The 21,599-nt window shown below is 39.7% G+C and overlaps 1 protein-coding gene across 2 annotated transcripts in view; it reads right to left on the bottom strand.

The window, feature by feature from the left end:
* Positions 1-1,421, bottom strand: part of TRPC4AP (transient receptor potential cation channel subfamily C member 4 associated protein) — a 75,421-nt gene extending 74,000 nt beyond the window's left edge. The window contains exon 1 of one of the 2 annotated variants that reach the window (XM_069495431.1): positions 1,205-1,421. In XM_069495431.1, coding sequence (XP_069351532.1) covers positions 1,205-1,372 — 168 coding nt within the window. In that variant the 5' untranslated portion in view covers positions 1,373-1,421. The remainder of the gene's footprint in view (positions 1-1,204) is intronic. The other variant, XM_069495430.1, reaches the window with a different exon arrangement.
* Positions 1,422-21,599: the final 20,178 nt, after the last annotated feature.

Raw genomic sequence — 21,599 nt, 5'->3', positions numbered from 1 at the left:
TCTACCCTTTTAGTCATTTGAGTAATATTTAAATGAGTCAAAGTTAAATTTAAAGTTATATTGCAAAAAGTCATACTCCCATTCTCTCCTCCATTTGCCCAATTTCCACCCCACTCCCATCAACCACTTTATTAGTTTCTTATGTATCCTTCCAAACTTTCTTTACACAAAAGCTGTCTTCAGATAAAGCTAATGTTTTACAGGTGTGTTTGCAAGGTTTGTGGTGGGAAGGGTGGAGAAATGAAGAGAGTAGGTCTTCTCCATTTTGCTTTACCCTAAAGCAGCGTCCTTCACTCATTCAACAAAAAATATTAATCATATATTGGGCATTTATTATAAGCCAGATACTGAGTATAACAGTAATACTGATTACTCTTCAGCCCTTACCAGAAATGCATTCATGCTTTACACAATTGTCCCTTTTGATCTTCACAACCTTAAAAAGTATGTTACTAATTCTCATCTCCATCTGACAAGTGAGGAAACTGAGGCACATGAAGGTAACTTGTGAACGCAAGAGACAGCGAGCGAGGGCTTCGAACCCAGGCCTGACTCCAGAGTCCTCAGTCTTAACCAGGACGCTCTACACTGGCAAAACAGACACAGTCTCTGCACCCTCTGGAGCTCAGGCTAATGCAGGAGACAGGAGAGTAAAAAGGCAGACAACAAAGAAATATGGAATTAGAGACTAAGAAAGTAATGGGAACAAAATGAGTTCGGGTCTGTGACAGTAACAACGGGGACCTACTTTAGCAAGGGGGAGGGGGCAGTGTCAAGGAAAGGCCTGAGAAAACGACATTAATGACATGCTTGGGAACCGCTTAGGGGCTGGAATGATGACCCCCGCCCAATTCATAGGGGAGAAATTCGAGGCCTGTAGAAGCTAAAGCAAACTCGCCAGGGTCTTCCAGACATGTAGACGTGGCGCAGGGAAGGGAGGATCCAGAAGTGGGCCCAGGGCTCGTACACGCCATCAATGCCCACAGCTGCCCAGCCCCGCTCGGCCCTTGACCGAGGGCCCCCAGCTGGCTGCTGCCTACGGCCCCGCCGCGGCTGACAGCGTCCGGAAAGCTCACAAGGAGACCCTGCAGCGGCAAAGAGGAGTCTGGCCCGTCCTGCAGCGGTCTGGAAAGGCCTCTTCCCCGGCCCCCCGCCATCTCCCGCCTGGTCCGCCCCGCCCCGCCCCTCCGGGCCGGCCTCATACCTGCACGGCTCGGATCAGGCCCCGGCCGGTCAGCTGGCCCTGCCGCAGCTGCAGCAGAATGTTACCGGGCCGCGGCCGGCCGCCCCATCCTCCCCAGGCTGTTTCTGTTGCCGCCGACCGTCTCCCTCGGCTGGCCGCAGACCCAGCCGCCGCCGGCGCCGCCGCCATGTCTCTTCGCCCGACAAACAGGAAGCAAGCGGCCACGGGGCCGCGGAGATTTCTACGGGGCGGCGGAGGGGTCGCCGCAGCGCCTCCAGGGGGCCGACGGCGGAGGCGCAAGCCGCGTGGCAGGGGCTGTGCGCGCTGCGGGGGCTGCTGGGAAATGTCTCCCTGCTCTGAGGCGGAGCAGGTGGGAAAGATGCGGCGTTTTCTGCCCGGCCTGTTTTTCTGGCTTTGAGGTCGGACATTTCGGCGAAGTCTCCCGAGATCTGAGACCAGTCCCTGCGTGCCCACTCTCTCATTTCCCGTCCTTGTGGAGAGAATGCAGCCAACTATCCAGAAGTCAAGCCCTCCAGTCTGACTCCTGCCTGCTTCTCTGCACCTGACTTGCCGCGGACCTCCATCGTCTGCGCCTAAAGTTCCCCCTTAGTTCATTCAATCTATAGTTCTGGGAGCTTGATCAGCCAACCAGTGGTTCCTAGGGGCCTGCTCTTGCGCCCGACACCGAACCGGTCGCTTCGGGTGGCGGGGGCAGGGGGCCCTACGACCCTGTTACCACGAAATGTAGGTTACAGCGAATCCGTACACAGACAAACGCACAATAACAAACTGAGTAAGTTGTGTAGCTGGATAGGTTGTGAAGCTAAATGAAATAATGGAAGGGAAAGGGATTAGTAAATACGACATCGTATGCTCTGTCGGATAGAACTCTGTCCTAATTTCTCCCCACCAGACAGCATGTTTTCCCTACTGTGAGCTCGAGTACTCATTCTTTTGGCAAAATTCTGCGGTAGGATCTTCCCTTTTCTCTTCCTACGAGGGGGCTTGTAACAGAGAGAGGAGTGCTAAGTGTGATGTAATAGGGAATGGTGAAAAGTGTGAGTCATAACTGAGGTGGCTGTCATTTATCACCCAAGCAGAACACTTTTAAGAATGAAAGGATGAGCCAGCGTGGTGGCTCATGCCTGTAATCCTAGCACTTGAGGAGGCTGAGGCGGGAGGGTAGCTTGAGGTAAGGAGTTCGAGACCAGCCTGAGCAAGAGCAAGACTCCCATCTCTACAAAAAATAGAAAAATTAGCTGGGCATCGTGGCACGTGCCTGTAGTCCGAGCTACTCTACTCCAGAGTGGGGAGAATTGCTTGAGCCCAGGAGTGTGAAGTTGCAGTGGGCTATGATGACTCTACTGTACTCTAGCCCAGGAGACCCTGTCTCAAAAAAAAAAAAAAAAAAAAAGGCAATAAATAATTACATTGGGACAAAATATGTATAGGGACTGTCCCAGGCAAATTGAGACTATGATTATCATTACCATCCTTATGCCCCATCTAAAAGGAGTGATCTCTGCTCACTTCCAGCAGATTGCTACTGGATCTTCTGGTTTTTCCAGAAAAGCCAAAAATCTGGGTTTTTATGTGAAATTCCCTAATTCTGAAAACTACATGGGCCAAAGAAAACCCTGTTTGTGACTCCTGGAATAGGGAGACCGGGAACAGATCCATGTATACATGGAATCTTAGCATGTGTCAATGGAGATATTTCAAATCAATGTGGAAAGAATAAAATAATAATGTTAGGGTCTCTAACTTCACACCAAGAGCTAAAATGAATCTCAGACATATTAAAAGCAAAATATAACAAAATCAAAGCATAGTTCTAAAATTAGATTGTAGTGATGGAGGTAGAACTCTGTACATCTACTAAAAATTAATTTTGTGATATGTAAATTATACCTCAATAAATATGTTAAAAAGCAAAGTATAAAATAACAGAAGTGCATATGTGAGAATACTTTTATGATTTGGGGGCAGGAAAGGTCTTCTTAAGCATAAAATCTAGAGCCATGAGTAGGAAAAGATTAGCAAAATTGACCTCTACAACATGAAAACCCTTTCTCTACAAGACAACCACAAATGGCAAGTGATATTCTGGGAAAGAGTTAATACCCAGAATTTGCAAAGACTTTACTGACCCCTAGACCTGGAGTTCTCATCCCAGGCAGCTCTCTGAATGGTTTGCTTTCTCATCACCACATCTCTGCCCAAGGACAGGACTTCCCTGACCACCTATATATAGCAGTATCTCCTAGACTCTCCATCTTATTACCTGCTTTAAAAAAAAACACTTATCTCCACCTGACATATAGTTGTTTACTCTGCCCTCCTTCCCCTGACTAGAGTATAATTTTGATCTGTTTTGTTCTTTGCTGCATCCATCCCTGGCACCCAGAACAGCACCTAGCACAGAATATGGGATAAAATAGTTGTTGATGGGATCAATGGATGAATGGATGCATGAACTCCTGCAAAATTACAAAGATAAGCCAAACAGCACAATAGAAAAATAGACAGGAAAAGGCAGTTCACAGGGGGGAAATGGCCAGTAAATGTATTAAAAAATGCATATTTTCAATTATACCAATAGTGGAATGCTGATGGTGAGAACATAAATTGACATACCTTTCTGGAAAGCAATTTTTTAGCAATATGAATTAAGTCATAACAAAGTTCAAACTTTATTTCAAAATATTAGGGGGATACAAATGTTTTTGTTACATGGATACCTTGTATAATGCTTAAGTTGGGTCTTCTTATGTGCACATCATCAGAATAGTGTTCATTGTACCCAGTAGGCAAGTTTTTACCCCTCACTCCACCTGAAGTCCAAACTTTTTGACTCAATAATTATTCCTTTAGTCACACTGGAAGTCCTAGCCAAAGCAATCAGTCAAGAAAAAGAAATAAAAGGCATCCAAATTGGGAAGAAAGAAGTACAATTCTCTCTGTTTGCAGATGACATGATCTTATATGTAAAAACCCCTAAAAATTACATGTACACACACGCACACACACACTGCTAGAACTAATATACAAATTCAGCAAAATTGCAGGATACAAAATCAATCTGAAAAGTAAATTAAGAAAACAAGCCCATTTGCAACAGTATTGAAAATAAAATACTTATGAGTAAACATAACCACCGAGGCGAAAGACTTGTGCACTGAAAATACAAAGCAGTGCTGAAAGAAGTTAAAGAAGACACAAACAAATGGAAAAACAACTTGTGCTCATGGCTTGAAAGAATTAATATTGTTAAAATATCCATTAACACAAAGCAAGCTACAGATTCAATGCAATGTCTGTCAAATCTCAATGGCACTTTTTTCAGAAGTAGAAAAAAAATTCTAAAATTCATGTGGAATCTCAAGGAACCCCAAACAAAGTCAGATGCCTCACATTTCCTAATTATAAAACATATTACAAAGCTATGGTAATCAAAACAGTATGGAACTAGCATAAAGACGGGCATATAGACCAATAGAATAGAATAGAAAACCCAGAAATAAATCCTTACTCATATGGTCAATGATCTTCAACAAAGACTACACAATGGGGAAAAGACAGTCTTTTCAACAAATGGTGTTGGGAAAACTGGATATCCACATGCAAAGGAATGAAGTTGGACTCTTATTGTACACCATATGCAGAAATTAACTCAAAATGGATTAAATGGAAGGTCTTCCTAAATGGAAGACCTAAAACTATAAAACTTATAAGTATAGAGGAAAATCTTCATGACATTGGATTTGGCAATGATTTCTTTGATATCACATCAAAAGCACAGGCAACAGAAGCAAAAATAGACAAACAGGACTACATCAAACTTTATAACTTCTTCTCATCAAGGAACACAATCAACAGAGTGAAAAGGCAACTTACAGAATGTGTGAAAATATTTGCAAATCATCTATCTGCTAAGGGTTTAATATCCTGAACATATAAAGAACTCCTACAATTCAGCACCAACAATGAGAGAAACCAAATAATTAGATTTTTAGATATTTCTTCAAAGAAGATACACAAATGGCCAATAAGCATATGAAAAGGTGCTCAACTTCACTAACCATTAGAGAAATGCAAATCAAAACTACAATGGGTTATCACCTTACATTCATTAGGATGGCCACTATATATGCATACACAAAAAAAACCCAGAAAATAATATGTGTTGGAAATGATGTGGAGAAATTGTATCCCTTGTGTACTGTTGGTGGGAATGTAAAATCATGCAGCTGCTATGGAAAATAGTATGAAGGTTTATAAAAAAATTAAAACTAGAATTACTATATGATCCAGCAATCCTATGTCTGGGTATATATCTGAAAGAATTGAAAACAGGCTCTCAAAGAGATATATGAAAACCTATATTTATAGAAAGATTATTCACAATAGTCAAGAGGTGGACGCAACCCAAGTGTCCATCAATGGATGAATGAATAAGCAAAATGTGGTATAAACATACAACGGAGTATTATTCAGCCTTAAAAAGGAAGGAAATACTGTCACATGCTACAACATGGATGATCCTTGAGGAAAATATGCTAAGTGAAATAAGCCAGTCACAAAAAGACAGATACTGTAAAATTCCACTTACATGAGGTATCTAAAGAAGACAAACTCATAAAAAGTAGAAGGGTTGTTACCAGGGGATGAGAGGGGATATGGAAAGGGAGAGTTGTTCATAGTTATGGAGTTTCAGTTTTGCAAGATGAAAAAGTCCCAGAGATGGGCTGTACGAAATAAAGCAAATTATAAAGGAATAGGTAGAATTAATGTATAATTAGACATTAGATTGTATGTGTTTATATGTGTGAGATTATCTGAAAGAATTGTCACCAAAAATGTCAACTGTGGTCATCACAATGTAGACAGATTTCAGGTGATTTTTACTTTATTAATATTTTTCATAATTTTCTACACAAACCATGTATCATTTTTACACTCAGGAAAAAAAATGTCTTTTTTTCTTCTTTTTTTTAGAGACCCAGATTGGAGCGCAGCAATCACAACTCACTGCAAACTCCAACTCCCAAGCTCAAGCAATCCTCCTGCCTCAGCCTCCCGAGTAGCAAAGACTATAGGTGCACACCATCACACCTGGTTAATTTTTAAATTTTTAGTAGAGATGGGGTCTTGCTATGTTGTCCAGGCTGCTCTCAAACTCCTGGCCTCAAGCAATCCTCTCACCTCAGCCTCCCAAAGTGTTGGGATTACAGGCGTGAGCCACTTCACCCAGCAAGAAAAAAATGTGTTATAATATTTGCAATTAATAACAAAAGAAATAAAAAGAAAAGATATTTCTAGGGATACAAAGCTGGGCATTGCTAAGCTATGTGGGCAGCAGCCAACCCTACCTAAACAATCCACAGCCTGGGGTTCTGCCCAGAGCTCTTCCTGATGGATATGATGGTGTATATTCTTATCCTTGTCACAATGAGTACACAGAATCCTGACTAATTTCACAGTGTAAATGGCCCTTCATGTTTCTCTTGGCACTCAGTTTTGACCCAACTACCTAAATTTGTACCTTTCTCAGTCCAGCCTGGCCCAGGCATTCCCCAAAGCTGGGTATTCACTGGGTCAAAAACAATCACCTCAAGTTCAGTTCATAAGGACACCACGTGATTAGTAAGTAAGGAGACATGTTTCCAGAAACCTCTGTGTAAAGGAACTCTCCACTTCTGTTCTGTGAACATTTTCCATAGAAACCAGCTGAGCGTCTCTCACCACCAGAGGGCGCAGTACCCCCCACAAGAGGCCAGTTGATGTCAATTTGGGTCAGCACTAGAAAAAAATGAAGTTCCCAGACTGGCTAATTTTTTTTTTCCCACAATAATCCCAAATGGCTTAACCAAACATCATGATGTTTTTCAAAAAATATTACTTCTTGTAAATGAACTGCCAAACTCATCTCAGTGGGGCAATTTTTTGAAATCATATTTTTTTTTAATCTTAGAGAAGTCATTTTAATCATAGCAACTGGCACTGTTATATTCAGGCCATAGTAACAGCTGTCCCATGTGACCATCCAGCATCCTGTGATGTCATTTTTGACAATGATGTTTTTTCACATTACATTTCTAACATACAATTTCTCCATGATTTGTCTTTAATGTTTGTGGAATTGAAGCTCAGACTCGGGGGGATGGGGAGGCATGGGCAATGTATATAGCCTGATCTTTTGTACCCCCATAATGAGCTGAAAAACAAACAAAAAATAAAAAAAATAAAAATTAAAATAAAATGTTTGTGGAGTACCAGCTTACCTGCCAGGTGCTGTTACATACAGGTGCTGGGGATACAGCGCTAAATAAAAGAAACAGGCCAGGAACGGCTCACACCTATAATCCCAGCACTTTGGGAAGCTGAGGTGGGAGGATCATTTGCGGCCAAGAGTTTGAGGTTGCTGTGAGCTATGATGACACCACTGCACTCTAGCCTGAGCAACAGAGCAAGACCCTGTTTCAAAAAAAAAAAAATAGGAGGAAAGAAAGAAAGAAACAAACAAACAGAAGTTCTCATGGGGCTTATATTCATGTGTAAGATCTACCCTTTTGTTGAACATTTACCACCAGCCAAGCACTTTATTTGCACTATCTTTCCCTCCCTCAGCTTTTTTGGGAAAATTTTTCAAATATACAGAATTGAAAGATTAATACTGTGAACACTCATATGCCCTTTGTTTAGATTCACCAATTATTAACATTATATTTTCTCTCTCTCTCTCTCTCTCTCTCTCTGTCTCTTAATATACATAGGCTGGGCCAGGTGTGGTGGCTTACGCCTGTAATCCTAGTACTCTGGGAGGCTGAAGCGGGAGGATCACTAGAGCTCAGAAGAGTTCGAGACCAGCCTGAGCAAGAGCGAGACCCTGTCTCTACAAAAAATAGAAAAATTAGCTGGGCATGGTGGTGTGCATCTGTAGTCCCAGCTACTTGGGAGGCTGAGGCAGGAGCATCACTTGAGCTCAGGAGTTTGAGGTTGCTGTGAGCTATGATGACGCCACTGCACTCTACCTGGGGCAACAGAGTGAGACTCTGTCTCAAAAAGAAAAATTATCTGACCTACCCTCTTTGACTGTAGGTCTTAAGACTCCCATTCCAGAGAGGATCCTGCCCCATACCCAGAAGGAAGGAATGCTGCACAGAGAGTCCAAGAAGAATCTAGATATACAGGCCTTTCTGGATTTCCCCACTCAGTCTATTAGCATTAGTTCATACTCGTTTTGTCCAATCATATTTCTATATGGCTGTCCATACTTTGTTGAACCTAAGCATAGAAATGGACAGTTTCTCCTGTATCTTTAGGTCTTCATTCCGAAGGCTCCCATTTCCCATGAAACTATGATTAAATCAATTTATATGCCTTTTCTCCTGTTAATCTGCCTTTTTGTCAGTAATTTTCGGTGAACCTTCAGAGGGCAGAGGGGAAGTTTTCCTTTGGCCCTGTTAGGTAGGGATGAGGGTATGCAGGTGGCAGGGCAGGCAATAGTGGGTATAGTCAAGGGCCAAGGGTCAGGACCAATAAAAACAGAGAAAAGAAACCGAAACAGCAAGAACTTCAGATTAGGGACTTTTCCCGACTGGGAGCATGGACAGAAGCTAGGAGCTTATGACCAAAGGTAACCTTTCCCTCACTAACATAGTAAAACTCACATCCCCTAGCGCCATGACAGTTCCAGAGCCAGCCATACAAGGACAGAAAATGAGAGGGTACATGATTCCAGGAATCTCCACCCACTTCCCTGAAAAGACATGAATATTCCACCCCCAGCTTAATGTATTATTAGGGATTAGCATAAAGGACAGACCCTAACCCTGGAATGATGCTGTTCCTTATTGGAGCAGTGCACTGTCTACTGACCTTGAGAGTGTACTATACTTTCTATACTGTCTTTAACACAGTGACTGCCACACTAGAAAAAAAATTTTTTTCCTTGGGGCCATGGTGTGTTATTACAAAAATAGAATAAAAACTTGAAAAACAAAACAATCCTTTCTAACTTAATGAAAAATTTGTTATTTTTCATTTTCTGTGCATGAATTATATGCAATTAAATTGTCAATATTGTAACAATGAGAACATCAACAAATAAGATTTTCACGAACCAACTGCAAGGTTTTTCCTAGGGGGCCACCCATCACATAACATGTATGTTACAGCATGGCAGTGTGAGTTGCCTGCACACTCAGCTCCCAAGGTAAAGACATGTGTGAGTTATGTATGCTCTGGGCTCAAAATTAGCGTGAGTTAAATACAACTCACATGGCAGTTAATGTGTTAAATTCAGGGTCATCTCCATTCACGGGGACAGACCTGTTCCTTTCTCTGAAACTTACTTTCACTTTGCAATAAAAGCTGTTTGTGTGGAAGTGCTTTGTGTCTGACATCACTCCGTCACACCAGCCCTGCTTGTGATTCTTCTAAGCAAGGAGCCAAAGAACCAGGACAACTCTCCCTAACCACACCTGACAGCTCCTACAGAAGCATTTTATTGCACGAATATACATAATTTGTTTATCCGTTCTCCTGCTGATGAATATTTGGGTTATTTCTAGTTTGGAGCTATTATACATATAGCTACTATGAACATTCTTACACAAGTTTTTGGGATATATGTTTTCATTTCCCTTTCATTATTCTTTTGATGCTAAAATTGTCCCAGATTTGACCAGTGGTAAGCCTTTCAAACCAGTTCCTGTGTCCTTGGGACAACCTCAATTTGAAATGGCCCCCATGAGACTTCAACTTGTCCAACTGTGTGAGCTTAGATCTGAGTTCAGAAAATATAGTTACTCTTTGTAGATCTTTGTTCCAATCTCTCCAGATGTAGAGTCTTACCTCACTCATAGCCAGTTACTTCTTAATCTATGACAACAGTTCTTAACCTTTTGGGCATCTGAAAACTGTTTTATGATGTAATTTTGAATCCTCTTTCCCCAAAATCTGTGTGCGCGTGTGCACACATGCACACACACACACACACACACACACGCATATTTTGCCAGAGGCTCTTGGATTGTAACAGTGACTTCCAGATTAGTTGTCTCAAGTCTGTTTGCTGAAAGCCTACTATGTGTCATACATCACGCTAGGGCTAAGAGAAATGCAAAGGGAAGAAAGGAAGAAAATTAACACCTAAAAAGACCTACTCTGTGTGTTTCAGACACTGTACCAAGTATTTGATACATGTCATCATAACAAAGATGCATAAAATAGAGAGCTTGTAAACTAACAAATCATTACAGCACACAGAATACAATACATGCTATTATAAATAAAGGCATGTAGTCGTTGAATTTCATTCATTCACCAAATATTTATTGCAAACTTACTGTGTACAGGCACTGTCCTAGGCATTGAGGACACATCTGTGAATAAGATAAACGTAGTCTGTGCCTTCTAGGGCCCAAGCCTAGGGGAGGAAGACAGATGGATGAGCAATTACAATCAGGACTTCCATCCACACAAGCATTTTGACATTGAACGAGTCACTCAATTTTGCAAAACCTCAATTTGCTTACCTGTAAATGGAAAAATAGTAGTACCCATGCCAACGGCATATTCTGAGTTGCATATTGAGTATAAGGCACTTAACAGCACCTGGTGCAAAGTAAGCAAAAAATGTTAGCTCTTATTTCATACATTACTTTTACCATGTAAGTTTTCTGCTCGAGAATATGTAAAATTCAAAGGCCTTAAACTGTCATTTCAAAGGCTCCAGTCTACACAATCCAACTCTACCCACAAGTATTCAACCCGAACTCCCATAGTTTCTCACGTGCTTCCAGAAATCCCAGTTGCACTGGGAACCTTAGAAGCCTCCTGCCTGCTCACAGTGATGTCACCCAACTCTGGCCAATCCCACATTTCATTGAAGACTAAGTTCCTTTCCTATTCAGAACTCTCCACTTCTCTTCAGTCTCACCACTTAACACTTGTTCACCAATCTTTTTATTAATAGTATTGTTCTGTAATTAGTTTTAGTGGTTTCTTTCCTTCCTAGGTAGATACTGATAGAAGGATAAAGAAATCAGATTACTTGCCCCCACCCCAACCCCTTTTAACACAAATAGAGTCCAAAGCACATTCAAATCTTTGTTTCCTTGAATCACACAATTATTCCAATAAATTTTCAATGGCTCAATCCCTTTTTGAAATTCCTCTTTGTTAACAAATCCAAAAATGACTTTTAAAAAGAAAAACACAATCTAAGTAAAACCCACTCCCTCTGAATCTGTACTATATTTTTTGGAACCTCCTCACAGGTGACAAATTTGCATTGTCTTGCAAACAAACCCAAACCCAACTCCCTGAGTGGGAGCTTGATGAATACGTGGATGATTAATACCATTTCTCTGTTTAAAAGAAAAAAACTTATTTTGGAACAATTTTAGATTTCTAGAAGAGTTAGCAAGGATAGTCCAGAGAGTTCCCTCATACCCTTCACCCAGCTTTCTCTAATATTAACGTCTTACATAACCTCATTTTTCTGCTCTCTAAAAAAGCTGCAGATAGAAGGAAGAGAAATCCCAGATTGGCTGTTGTGCTGCAATCCTAGAAAACAACCAATCAAATCAGAACAGACTCCATGAAGAAAAAGAGAAGATGTTCCAACCAGGAACTTTGTTTTGTTTTGGTTTTGGGTTTTTCGTTTGTTTTTTTGTTTGTTTTAGAGACAGAGTCTTGCTCTGTTGCCCAGGCTAGCCTGCAGTGGTGTCATCATAGCTCACTGCAACCTCCAACACTCAGGCTGAAGCGATCTGCCTGCCTCAGCCTCCCAAGTAGCTGGGACTACAGGCATGCGCCACCACACCCAGCTACTTTTTTCTGCTTTTAGCAGAGATGGGGTTTCCCTCTTGCTCAGGCTGGGCTCAAACTCCTGAACTCAAGCGATCTTCGACCTTCCATAGTGCTAGGATTACAGGCATAGCCACCACGTCCGGCCATCAACCAGGAATTAATATCGGAAATTTTAAACAAGAACATCATTTCAGATTCTTCAGCATTACAAGATCAAAGAGGATATGATCAATAATTTTATGCCCATATATTTGAAAATTTAGATGGAACAAATTTCTAGCAAAAATAAGCTTACCTAAATGGACACAAGAAGTAATAGAAAATTGGAATCATCTTTCAACTATTAAAGAAATTTCATCTATAATTTAAAACTTGCCTGCAAAGAAAACTCAAGTCCCAAATGGCTGCACAATCTCTCAAACTTTTAAGGGAGAAACAATACCAACATTACATAATTTCTTCCAAAGACCAGAAAAAGAGGTAACATTCAAGTACTAACATGAAAGCAGAATAACAGTGACACCAACATAGGAGATGAGGTGTGACAGTCTCTCTAACTTCATTTCATTCGATTCAATCTGCTTTTGTTAATAAGGTCTCGTCAATTTGTTGCAACGATGTTGGAAACATCTAGTACCCTTGCTCTCAGTCTTGAGCTTGCATTAGAATCACTTGGAGGGCTTGTTAAACCAGATTGCTGGCCCCACAGCAGTTTCTGATTCAGAAGGTTTGGGATGGGGCCAGAGTTTCACCAGTAACAAATTCCCTGGTGACGTTGATGCTGTTGGAACAGGGACCACATTTGAGAACCACTGATCCAGTGGTATATACTATACTGAAACCTTGCTTGCCATGGCAGGAATGTCATTTGGAACGTTTGAACAGGCTTGGCACGTGGGAACAGTTTTTCCATGAAGTTTTTAACTTAATTCTCTGACAACGTCAAAAAAAAAAAAAAAAAAATCAGGCCAACATTGTCACTCAAAAAACAACTTTGGAAATATTTTCCAAATGAGATTGCTTTTCAAGCTACAAAAATATTGATTTCACTTTTACGCTCTTATAATCTGCTCTGGAATTTCCTTTAAGACAACCAACTCTAGTGTGATAAAGTAAATGGTATGGTCTCAGCTCTAATTCCCAAAGAAATTGACTTTCACTCTCTTCCCCCGCCCCATTTATATGAATTTCAGCAAGATCTCTGTTTTTTAAAGATGTACAACATAAAAAGTGTTCCAAATAGCATTATTTTTAGATACTTCCTAACAATTTTTAAATAACTTATATTTTTCAGTCATATTTGTTACTCTTTCTCATATAATGCCTTTATATTTTTTTCTGGACTAATTTGTATTGACCAAAATTGCAATTGTCAATTCTCGAAATACTTTTTTTTATTTTTATTTTTTAATTTTTATTTACTTTATTTTTCACTTTTTAAAAAAAAATTTTCTTACTTTTTTTTTTTTCTTACATCCCTGAAAGTCCGGAGATCGAAATACTTTTAATTCAGTTTTGTGGGAGGAGATTAACTAAACAACAAGACTAAAATAGTCTTACCAGCCATATAAGGCAAAATAAAGTAAGGTTTGTACAGTTTTCAACTTGACTTTCTCAAGTTGGATTATAAAATCTAGACCAGATTGTAACAGCATAATAAGTATTGTTTCTACCATTCTGCAACAAACAGTACAGATTCAAGGAAAAATGATACTATTCCTAAGACATATTTTTATCAGCTGATATATTGTAAAAGCTGTACATAACCAAAATACATGCCATGAGAATAATTTTTTTTCAGAAACGATGTGAGCAGTTTTCTCTTTTGGCACATAGTATGCAACCAAATACAATGATAATAAGGCTTTCTCACTGCCAGTCACATCACGACTCAGAAAATTTGCCTATCCCATTATATATGTTTTTCTTTTTTGGAAAATATTCAAGTGACTGACTAACTCATCATGTCATGTTTCCAAGTATCTGTTAAATTTTGATGGTTTTAAGCTTTCATTTGCAAGAACATCATTATAATACATTGGTGTATATGTCATTTTTTGGTTTTGCTCATTTGATAAAACCATATTTTAAAAAAGCAAATCTCGTACTTTTTCTTTTTAACAAGGTGCAAATAAAGTCAAAGTCTGCTGATTAGAATTGATATTTTCTCCAATATTACTACTCACTCTTCCCATATTTTTTACCTTACCATTTTTGTTTTATTGTAGCATTTTGAGACAATCAATTTTAGGGCAGTTTGAACTGGTTCAACTAAAATGCTACTATCATTGCCCCTTTGAAATTTTCCTATCTGATTATGTACTTTTTGAAAAACTGCACTGTAGATTTAACCAAAATTCAGTTGAAAGTCATGACAATATTGCCAAAAAAAAAAAAAAAAGTCTCACATTTTAATTTACAACTAACTGCAAATTATATTGATATAAACTTAAACAATACTCTATTCTCCCATTATAAGTTGATGGTCACATTGACAGTCATATACTAGAAAATCAAATGAGATAATAGGGTGCTAAATAAAACAATCTGCTTCTAGCCAATGTGTGTATTTTTCACATCCCCTGTTCTGTCTCTCCCACGTGTGATGCAATCAGTCTTGTGCAATCAGTATTGTGGTAATGTCCTTGGTTCTTGCCAAGGGTCCACTTGACACACTGTTGTATTTTCTAATGCATTCTATTTCATTATTTAAAAAGTTAATGGGGCACATTAAATTTATTTCTTGACCCACTAAAGAGTCATGAGCAAAGTCTCAAAAACAATGCTCTAAGGCACTGAACAGTTACTATAAGAAAGTTTGTAAAAAACTATAATAAACAGAATAGTTTACCTCTCTGCATGCAGAATGTTTCCTTTGATAACTTTATTTTCCAAGCCTGGGTTTAGACCACATGTGCCTGCAAATGACTGCCGCTTCGTGGGGGTGCAAGGGTTGGAGATGGGTGTGTGGGATACATATGTTCTTTTCTTTTGGCCTTTTAAAAAATGTCGATATATAATTCATATACCATAAAATTTACCCCATTAAAGTGTACAGTTTGGTGGTTTTTAGCATATTCACAAAGTTGTATAAGCATCATCACTGTTTAATTCCAGAACATTTTAATCACCCACCAAAGAAAACCCATACCCATAAGGAGAAACTCCCCATTCTCCCTCCCTCAGTGGCTGGTAACTAATTTACTTTCTGTCTCTATGGGTTCATCTGTTCTGGACGCTTTGTATAAAAGAAGTCATGTAATATGTGGCCTTTTGTGTCTGGCTTCTTCCACTTAGCGTGTATTTTTGAGGTGTATCTGTGTGGGAGCATATATCCGTACTTCATTCCATTTTGTAGTTGAATAATATTCCATTATATGAACATATCACATTTTTTTTAACCATTTGTAAGTTGATGGATATTAGGGTTGTTTTCTACTTTGGGCTATTATGAATAATGCGGCTACGAACACTGCTGTATACATTTTTGTGTGGACATGCTTCCTATCAGTGGAATTGCTGGATCATATGGTAACTCTATGTTTAACTCTTTTTTTTTTTTTTTTTTTAGAGATGAGGTCTTGCTCTGTCACTCAGGCTGGAGTACAGTTGATGTGATCATGGCTCACTGTAGCCTCAAACTCCTGGGCTCAAGTGATCCTCCTGCCCCAGTCTCCCAAGTAGCTGGGACTACAGGTGCACCACCACGTCCAGCTAATTTAAAAAAAATTTTTTTTTACAGACGGGAGTCTTGCTATGTTGCCCAGACTGGTCTCAAACTCCTGGCCTCAAGTGATCCTCCTACCTCAGCCTTCCAGGTAGCTGGGTTTACAGGCATGCCTATATTTAACTTTTTGATGAACCAGCAAACTGTTTTCCAAATCAGCTGCCTCATTTTATATTCCTACCAGTAATGTATGAAGATTTCAAATTCTCCTCATCCTCACTAACATTTGCTTTGTGCATCTTTTTTATTAAAGCCATACTAGCCAGTGTGAAATGTTATCCTACGGTGGTTTTGATTTGCATTTCCCTAATAGCTCATGATGCTGAGCATATTTGAATGTGCTTATTGGTTATCTGGATATCTTCTTTGGAGAAATGTCTGTCTCCTTTGTCCATTTTTTTTATTGAACTATCTCTTCATTGTTGAGTTGTAAACGTTCTTTATATATTCTGCATACTAGACCCTTATCAGATATATAATTTGAAAACAGTCTGTCCTGTAGGTTGTTTCTTCACTTTATTGATAGTGTCCTTTGAAGTGCAAAGCATAAAAGTTTTTAATTTTGAGGAAGTCCAACTTACCTAAGTTTTTCTTTGTTTGCATGTGCTTTAGGTGTCATATCTAAGAAACCATTGCCTAATCCAAGGTCCCAAAGGCTTATACCTCTTTTCTTCTAAGAATTTTATAGATTTAACTCTTACATTTAGGTCTTTGGCCCATTTTGAGTTAATTTTTGTATACAGGGTGAGATAGAGATCCAAAATCTTTCTATTGCAGGTAGCTTTCTAGTTGTCCCGGCAACATTTGTTAAAAAATATTCCCTATTGGATCATCTTGGCCCCTTTTTCAAAAATCAGTTGACTGGCTGGCGCGGAGGCTCACACTTGTAATCCTAGCACTCTGAGAGGCCAAGGCTGGAAGATTGCTTGAGCTCAGGAATTTGAGACCAGCCTGAGCAAGATCGAGACCCCGTCTCTACTAAAAGTAGAAAAATTATCCAGGTGCAGTGGCGAGTGCCTGTAGTCTCAGCTACTTGGGAGGCTGAAACGAGAGGGTTGCTTGAGCCCAGGAGTTTGAGGTTGCAGTGAGCTATGATGATGCCATTGCACTCTACTCAGGGCGACAGAGCAAGACTCTGTCTCAAAAAATAAAAAATAAAAAAAAATCAATTGACCATAAATTAAAGGCTTTAGTTTTGAACTCTCAATTCTATTCCATGAATTTATATGTCTATCCTTATGCCAATACCACACTGCCTTGATTATTGTTAGCTTTGTAGTGAATTTTAAAATTGGGAAGTTTGAGTCCTCCAAATGAGTTCTTTTTTAAGATTGCTTTGGCTGTTCTGGGTCCCTTGAATTTTCATCTGAATTTAGGATCAACTTGTCGATTTCTCTAAAAAAGGCGGTTGGAATTTTGAAAGAGATTGTATTGAATGTGCAGACCAATTTGGGTAGGATGTCATTTTAACAATATGTATTCTAATCTATAAACATAGAATTTTTTTCCATTTATTCAGGTGTTTTAAAATTTCTTTTGATAATATTTTATAGTTTTCAGTGTACAAGTCTTGTACTACTTCTGTTAAATTTACTCCTAAGTAATTTATTCTTTTTATGCTATTGTAATGGAATTTCTTTCTTGACTTTTTGATTGTTCGTTGCAAGTGTATAAAAATACAGCTGATTTTTGTATATTAATCTTGTATCCTGCAACCTTACAGATCTAATGTTTTTCAATCATATGAGAGGAGTATAAAGATTATTAACTTTATTATCATTTTTTATTTTTTAATTCACAAATAAAATTTATAAATATTTATCATGTACAAAATATTGTTTTGAAATATATATACATTGTGGAATGATGAAATTGAATTAACATACATGATTAACTTTAAACTTTAAATTAAGGATGTATGTATACTAGTCACAATGGTTTCTAGGTGTATTAGCCAGGCACCTCACAGGAAACAGATGGCTCACTCAAATTAGGAGGATTAGAGGAAGGTTTAATAAAGAGGCTATTTACAAAGATGTGGGCAGAGTATTAGAGAACCATGAGAGATAATATAGTAATCTGGGGCTGGTAATAGCATTCCTTTCCCTAGCCTGAAGGGAACAAGGGAATGGAAAGTCTACTGTATTAGTCAGAGTTACAAAACAGAACTAATAAGATTGGTGCATATATATAGAAAGAGATTTATTATAAGGAGTTGACTCACAGGATTATGGAGATTGATTGGCAAGTCCAAACCTGCAGTGTGGGCTGGCAGGCTTGAAACCCAGGAGAGCCAATGGACAGAAGTTGAGAGCAGTCTGCTGGAGAATGCCCTCTTAATGCAAGGGAGGGTCAGTCTTTTTGTTCTATTCAGGCTCCAAGTTATTAGATGAGGCCCCCTCACATTGTGGAGGGCAATCTGCTTTACTCCACTGATTAAAATGTTAATCTCATCCAAAGACACCCTCACAGAAACACTCAGAATACAATATCTGGGCACCTGTGGCCCAGCCAAGTTGACACATAAAATTAACCATCACCTGAAAAGAAAGAGTTGTGTAGTGATGGCCACCTGGGGAGAAATAGTGACCTTCAGCTGAGAGATGTAGCCAGCCTGAAGCGACCCTGCAGGAGGGGAACAGGGGGAAAAATGCCCTTGACCTCACTCTACTCCCTCAAATCTCCTGTCTGGACTCCCTATTGGCTGGACCCAGTTGGAAGCCAGGAAAAATGAGCCCAATAATGTAGTTCATACAGGACTACAAGAGCAGAGAATAATTTACCCTCTTGGGGCAAAGAACAGGGTCAAAAAGAGTGGAGAGTACATCTGGAGGGGCAAATGGAAGATATACTACATGCCACCCTGTGTCACAGTAACAGGCAATTCCAGCAGAATCACTCAAAGAAAGTAGAAGGAAGGAAATAAAAGCAGAAATTAGTACAATAGACAACAAACATACAATTGACAGCAACTAAGTCAAGTTTGTTCCTGAAAAAAGAATAATGAAATAAAATAAACCTCTGGCAAAACTAATTAAGAAAAAGAGAAGGCATAGATAATTAATATTAAGAATTAAACAAGAGATAGAGGCCGAGTGCGATAGTTCATATCTGTAATCCTAGCACTCTGGGAGGCCAAGGCGGGAGGATCGCTCAAAGTCAGGAGTTCGAGATTAGCCTGAGCAAGAGTGAGACCCTGTCTCTACTAAAAATAGAGAGAAATTATCTGGACAACTAAAAATACATAGAGAAAAAATTAGCCGGGCATGGTGGCACATGCCTGTAGTCCCAGCTACTCGGGAGGCTGAGGCAGAAGAATTGCTTGAGCCTGGGAGTTTGAGAATTGCTGTGAGCTAGGCTGACACCACAGCACTCTAGCCCGGGCAACAGAGTGAGACTCTGTCTCAAAAAAAAAAAAAAAAGATAGAGTTGTTTTGGGGCTGGATTATAATCCCAGCACTTTGGGAGGCCAAGGCAGGAGGATTGCTTGAGGCCAGGAGTTTGAGACAAGCCCGGGCAACATAGTGAGACCTGGGCTCTAAAAAAAAAAAAAAAGAGGACAACTTCATGCCAATAAATGCATAGAAAACTACAACTTTCTAAGTTGGGGAAGAGGATAGGGTTTGAGAAAAGACTTTCCTCTCTCCAGTCTAGACTCTGGGGTGTTGACTGATGATCAAGGGTATCCTTGGGTGTGGGGATGAGCTGGCATCATCCAGAAGGAAGCCCTGAATAATGGGATCGACTGTGTTCTAAGAGCAGCCATAGCTAATGTTAGTTGTTAGCTTCTAGATGATGAGATTTCTTTCCATCCTGCCTCAGCTTTCAATCAAGACTTGTTAAAAGCTATGGCAATTCCTAGCCAGGCGCCATGGCTCATGCCTGTAATCCTAGCACTCTGGGAGGCTGAGGCGGGAGGATCGCTTGAGCCCAGGAGTTTGAGGTTGCTGTGAGCTAGGCTGATGCCATGGCACTCGCCCGGACAACAGAGTGAGACTCTTGTCTCAAAAAAAAAAAAAAAAAGCTATGGCAGTTCTTATCTGTGCTATGGGAGTTAAGTTCAGGTCTGGGTGCCTATTAGAGGCATAGTAATAGAGGGGAGGCCAGGAGGTGTCCCTACCTATTAAGGTGGCCACAGAGTTTTGCCCTGGAATTGCAGAACATAAAAAGCAGCTGATCACCAAGGTTCATGGGCGAAGATGAGGTTGGCAGACAAAGCCAGACAAGCTTTATCTTGTTACTTCCTCAGCTATTTAGAGAAACAGTTGATTCAGGGCTGCAGCAGGAAAGGTAGAAGATAAGCTTGGAACATTTTTTTATACCAGAAAGCAAGGAAGTTATCAAAGACAACTGGGGTTGTGTTAATAGGATTCAGGGCTAACTTGAAGAGAGGCTTCCACTGGCCAGAAATGGGACAATTTGAGCTCTGATAAGGACAATAAATTCAATGGACTGAAAACCACCAAATGAATTTAAACCCAAGAGTTCACCATACTTAAAAAAAAAGAAAAAAGAAAAAGGGCCAAGCATGGTGGCTCATGCCTGAAATCCCAGCACTTTGGGAGGCCAAGGTGGAAGGACTGCTTGAGGCCAGAAGTTCAGAACCAGCCTGGACAATATAGTAAGATCCCACCTCTACAAAAAATTAAACAAATAAACTTCATTGTCACCATTGGAAGATGCTAGGGAAACCATTCATTGTTTTGGAAACTGGTAAATAAAGGTAAAGAATCAAATATTTATCTTGGCTTTCCTGAATGAACTCTACCTCAAGGTATCCAAATAGTTGATGAGGGGAAGTCTTTCTTTACAGTAGTCTAACAAAATTAGAATCACTTTTTTTTAACCTCTATTGAAATAAGGGCTCTAGGCAATGATCAACAAATGGCTGTTAGTGACAGAGACTACCAGACACCACCTGCCTGCTGAGTACACAATAGCACTTATGAGCCATTCTTGAAAAATAAAAGCAAAATTAAAAATCCGAATCTGATGATGCCTCTAGATCTTAATATCGACTTACAAAAAAATACAGAGCTACAAATTAAAGACCATGGGAATGCAATTAGCAAAATCTGTAATATGGGAAATCTATGGGGAAAACAACTCAGCTTCATTGAGTTGTAATGAAAATGGGGGAGGAGTAGGAAGATAAGGAGGGAGAGAGAAAGAACTGCTATAGATTAGAAGACACGTCAGAGATATATCATCTAATTCCAAATGTATAAACCCTATCTGGATCCTGATTCAAACTATAATACAAATTGATAAAACAAAAAATTGTGAACATTAATTGGATATTTGAAGATCCTAAGGAATAATTATTGATTTCTGTAGCTGTGTTTGAGGATGTATTTTGAAATACTTTGAGGAATGAAGTGTTTGGGAGTCGAGATAATCTAGTGTGGATATCAATAAGGTTGGTCATGAGTCCACAATTTCTGAAGCTGGGTTTGTTAAAGCTGGCTACTGAGCACATGAGGGATCACTATCTTGTTCTCTCCATTTTTATGTGTTTAACATTTTACATAATGAAGAGTTTAAAAACTCACCTCCTGGGGGAGGCCTTCCCTGACCACCCTAAGGTAGCTTAACCCTCCCCCACTATTCTCTAGCACAGAGCCCTGTTCTCTTCATGGAACTGATCACAATGTTATTTTGTATGTCTCCCAGTTTATTTCTCTTTGCTAGAATTTAGTTTTCATAAGAATAAAAACTGCTTGCCTTGTTCACTGCTGAACCTCTAGGGCTATAGCTGGCACCCAAAGATGCTTAATAAATTTTTGTTGCCTGGAAGGACAGGTGGATAGATGGGTTGATTAAAGAGCAGCAGCACAGTTTGGAGCAAGAACTACAAAGAAATATATT

The sequence above is a fragment of the Eulemur rufifrons genome, chromosome 20 (genome assembly GCF_041146395.1).
Source record: "Eulemur rufifrons isolate Redbay chromosome 20, OSU_ERuf_1, whole genome shotgun sequence".
In the NCBI taxonomy this organism is placed as follows: Eukaryota; Metazoa; Chordata; class Mammalia; order Primates; family Lemuridae; genus Eulemur; species Eulemur rufifrons.
The sequence above is the reverse complement of the archived record's forward strand: the minus strand, read 5'-3'. Positions and strand labels throughout refer to the sequence as shown.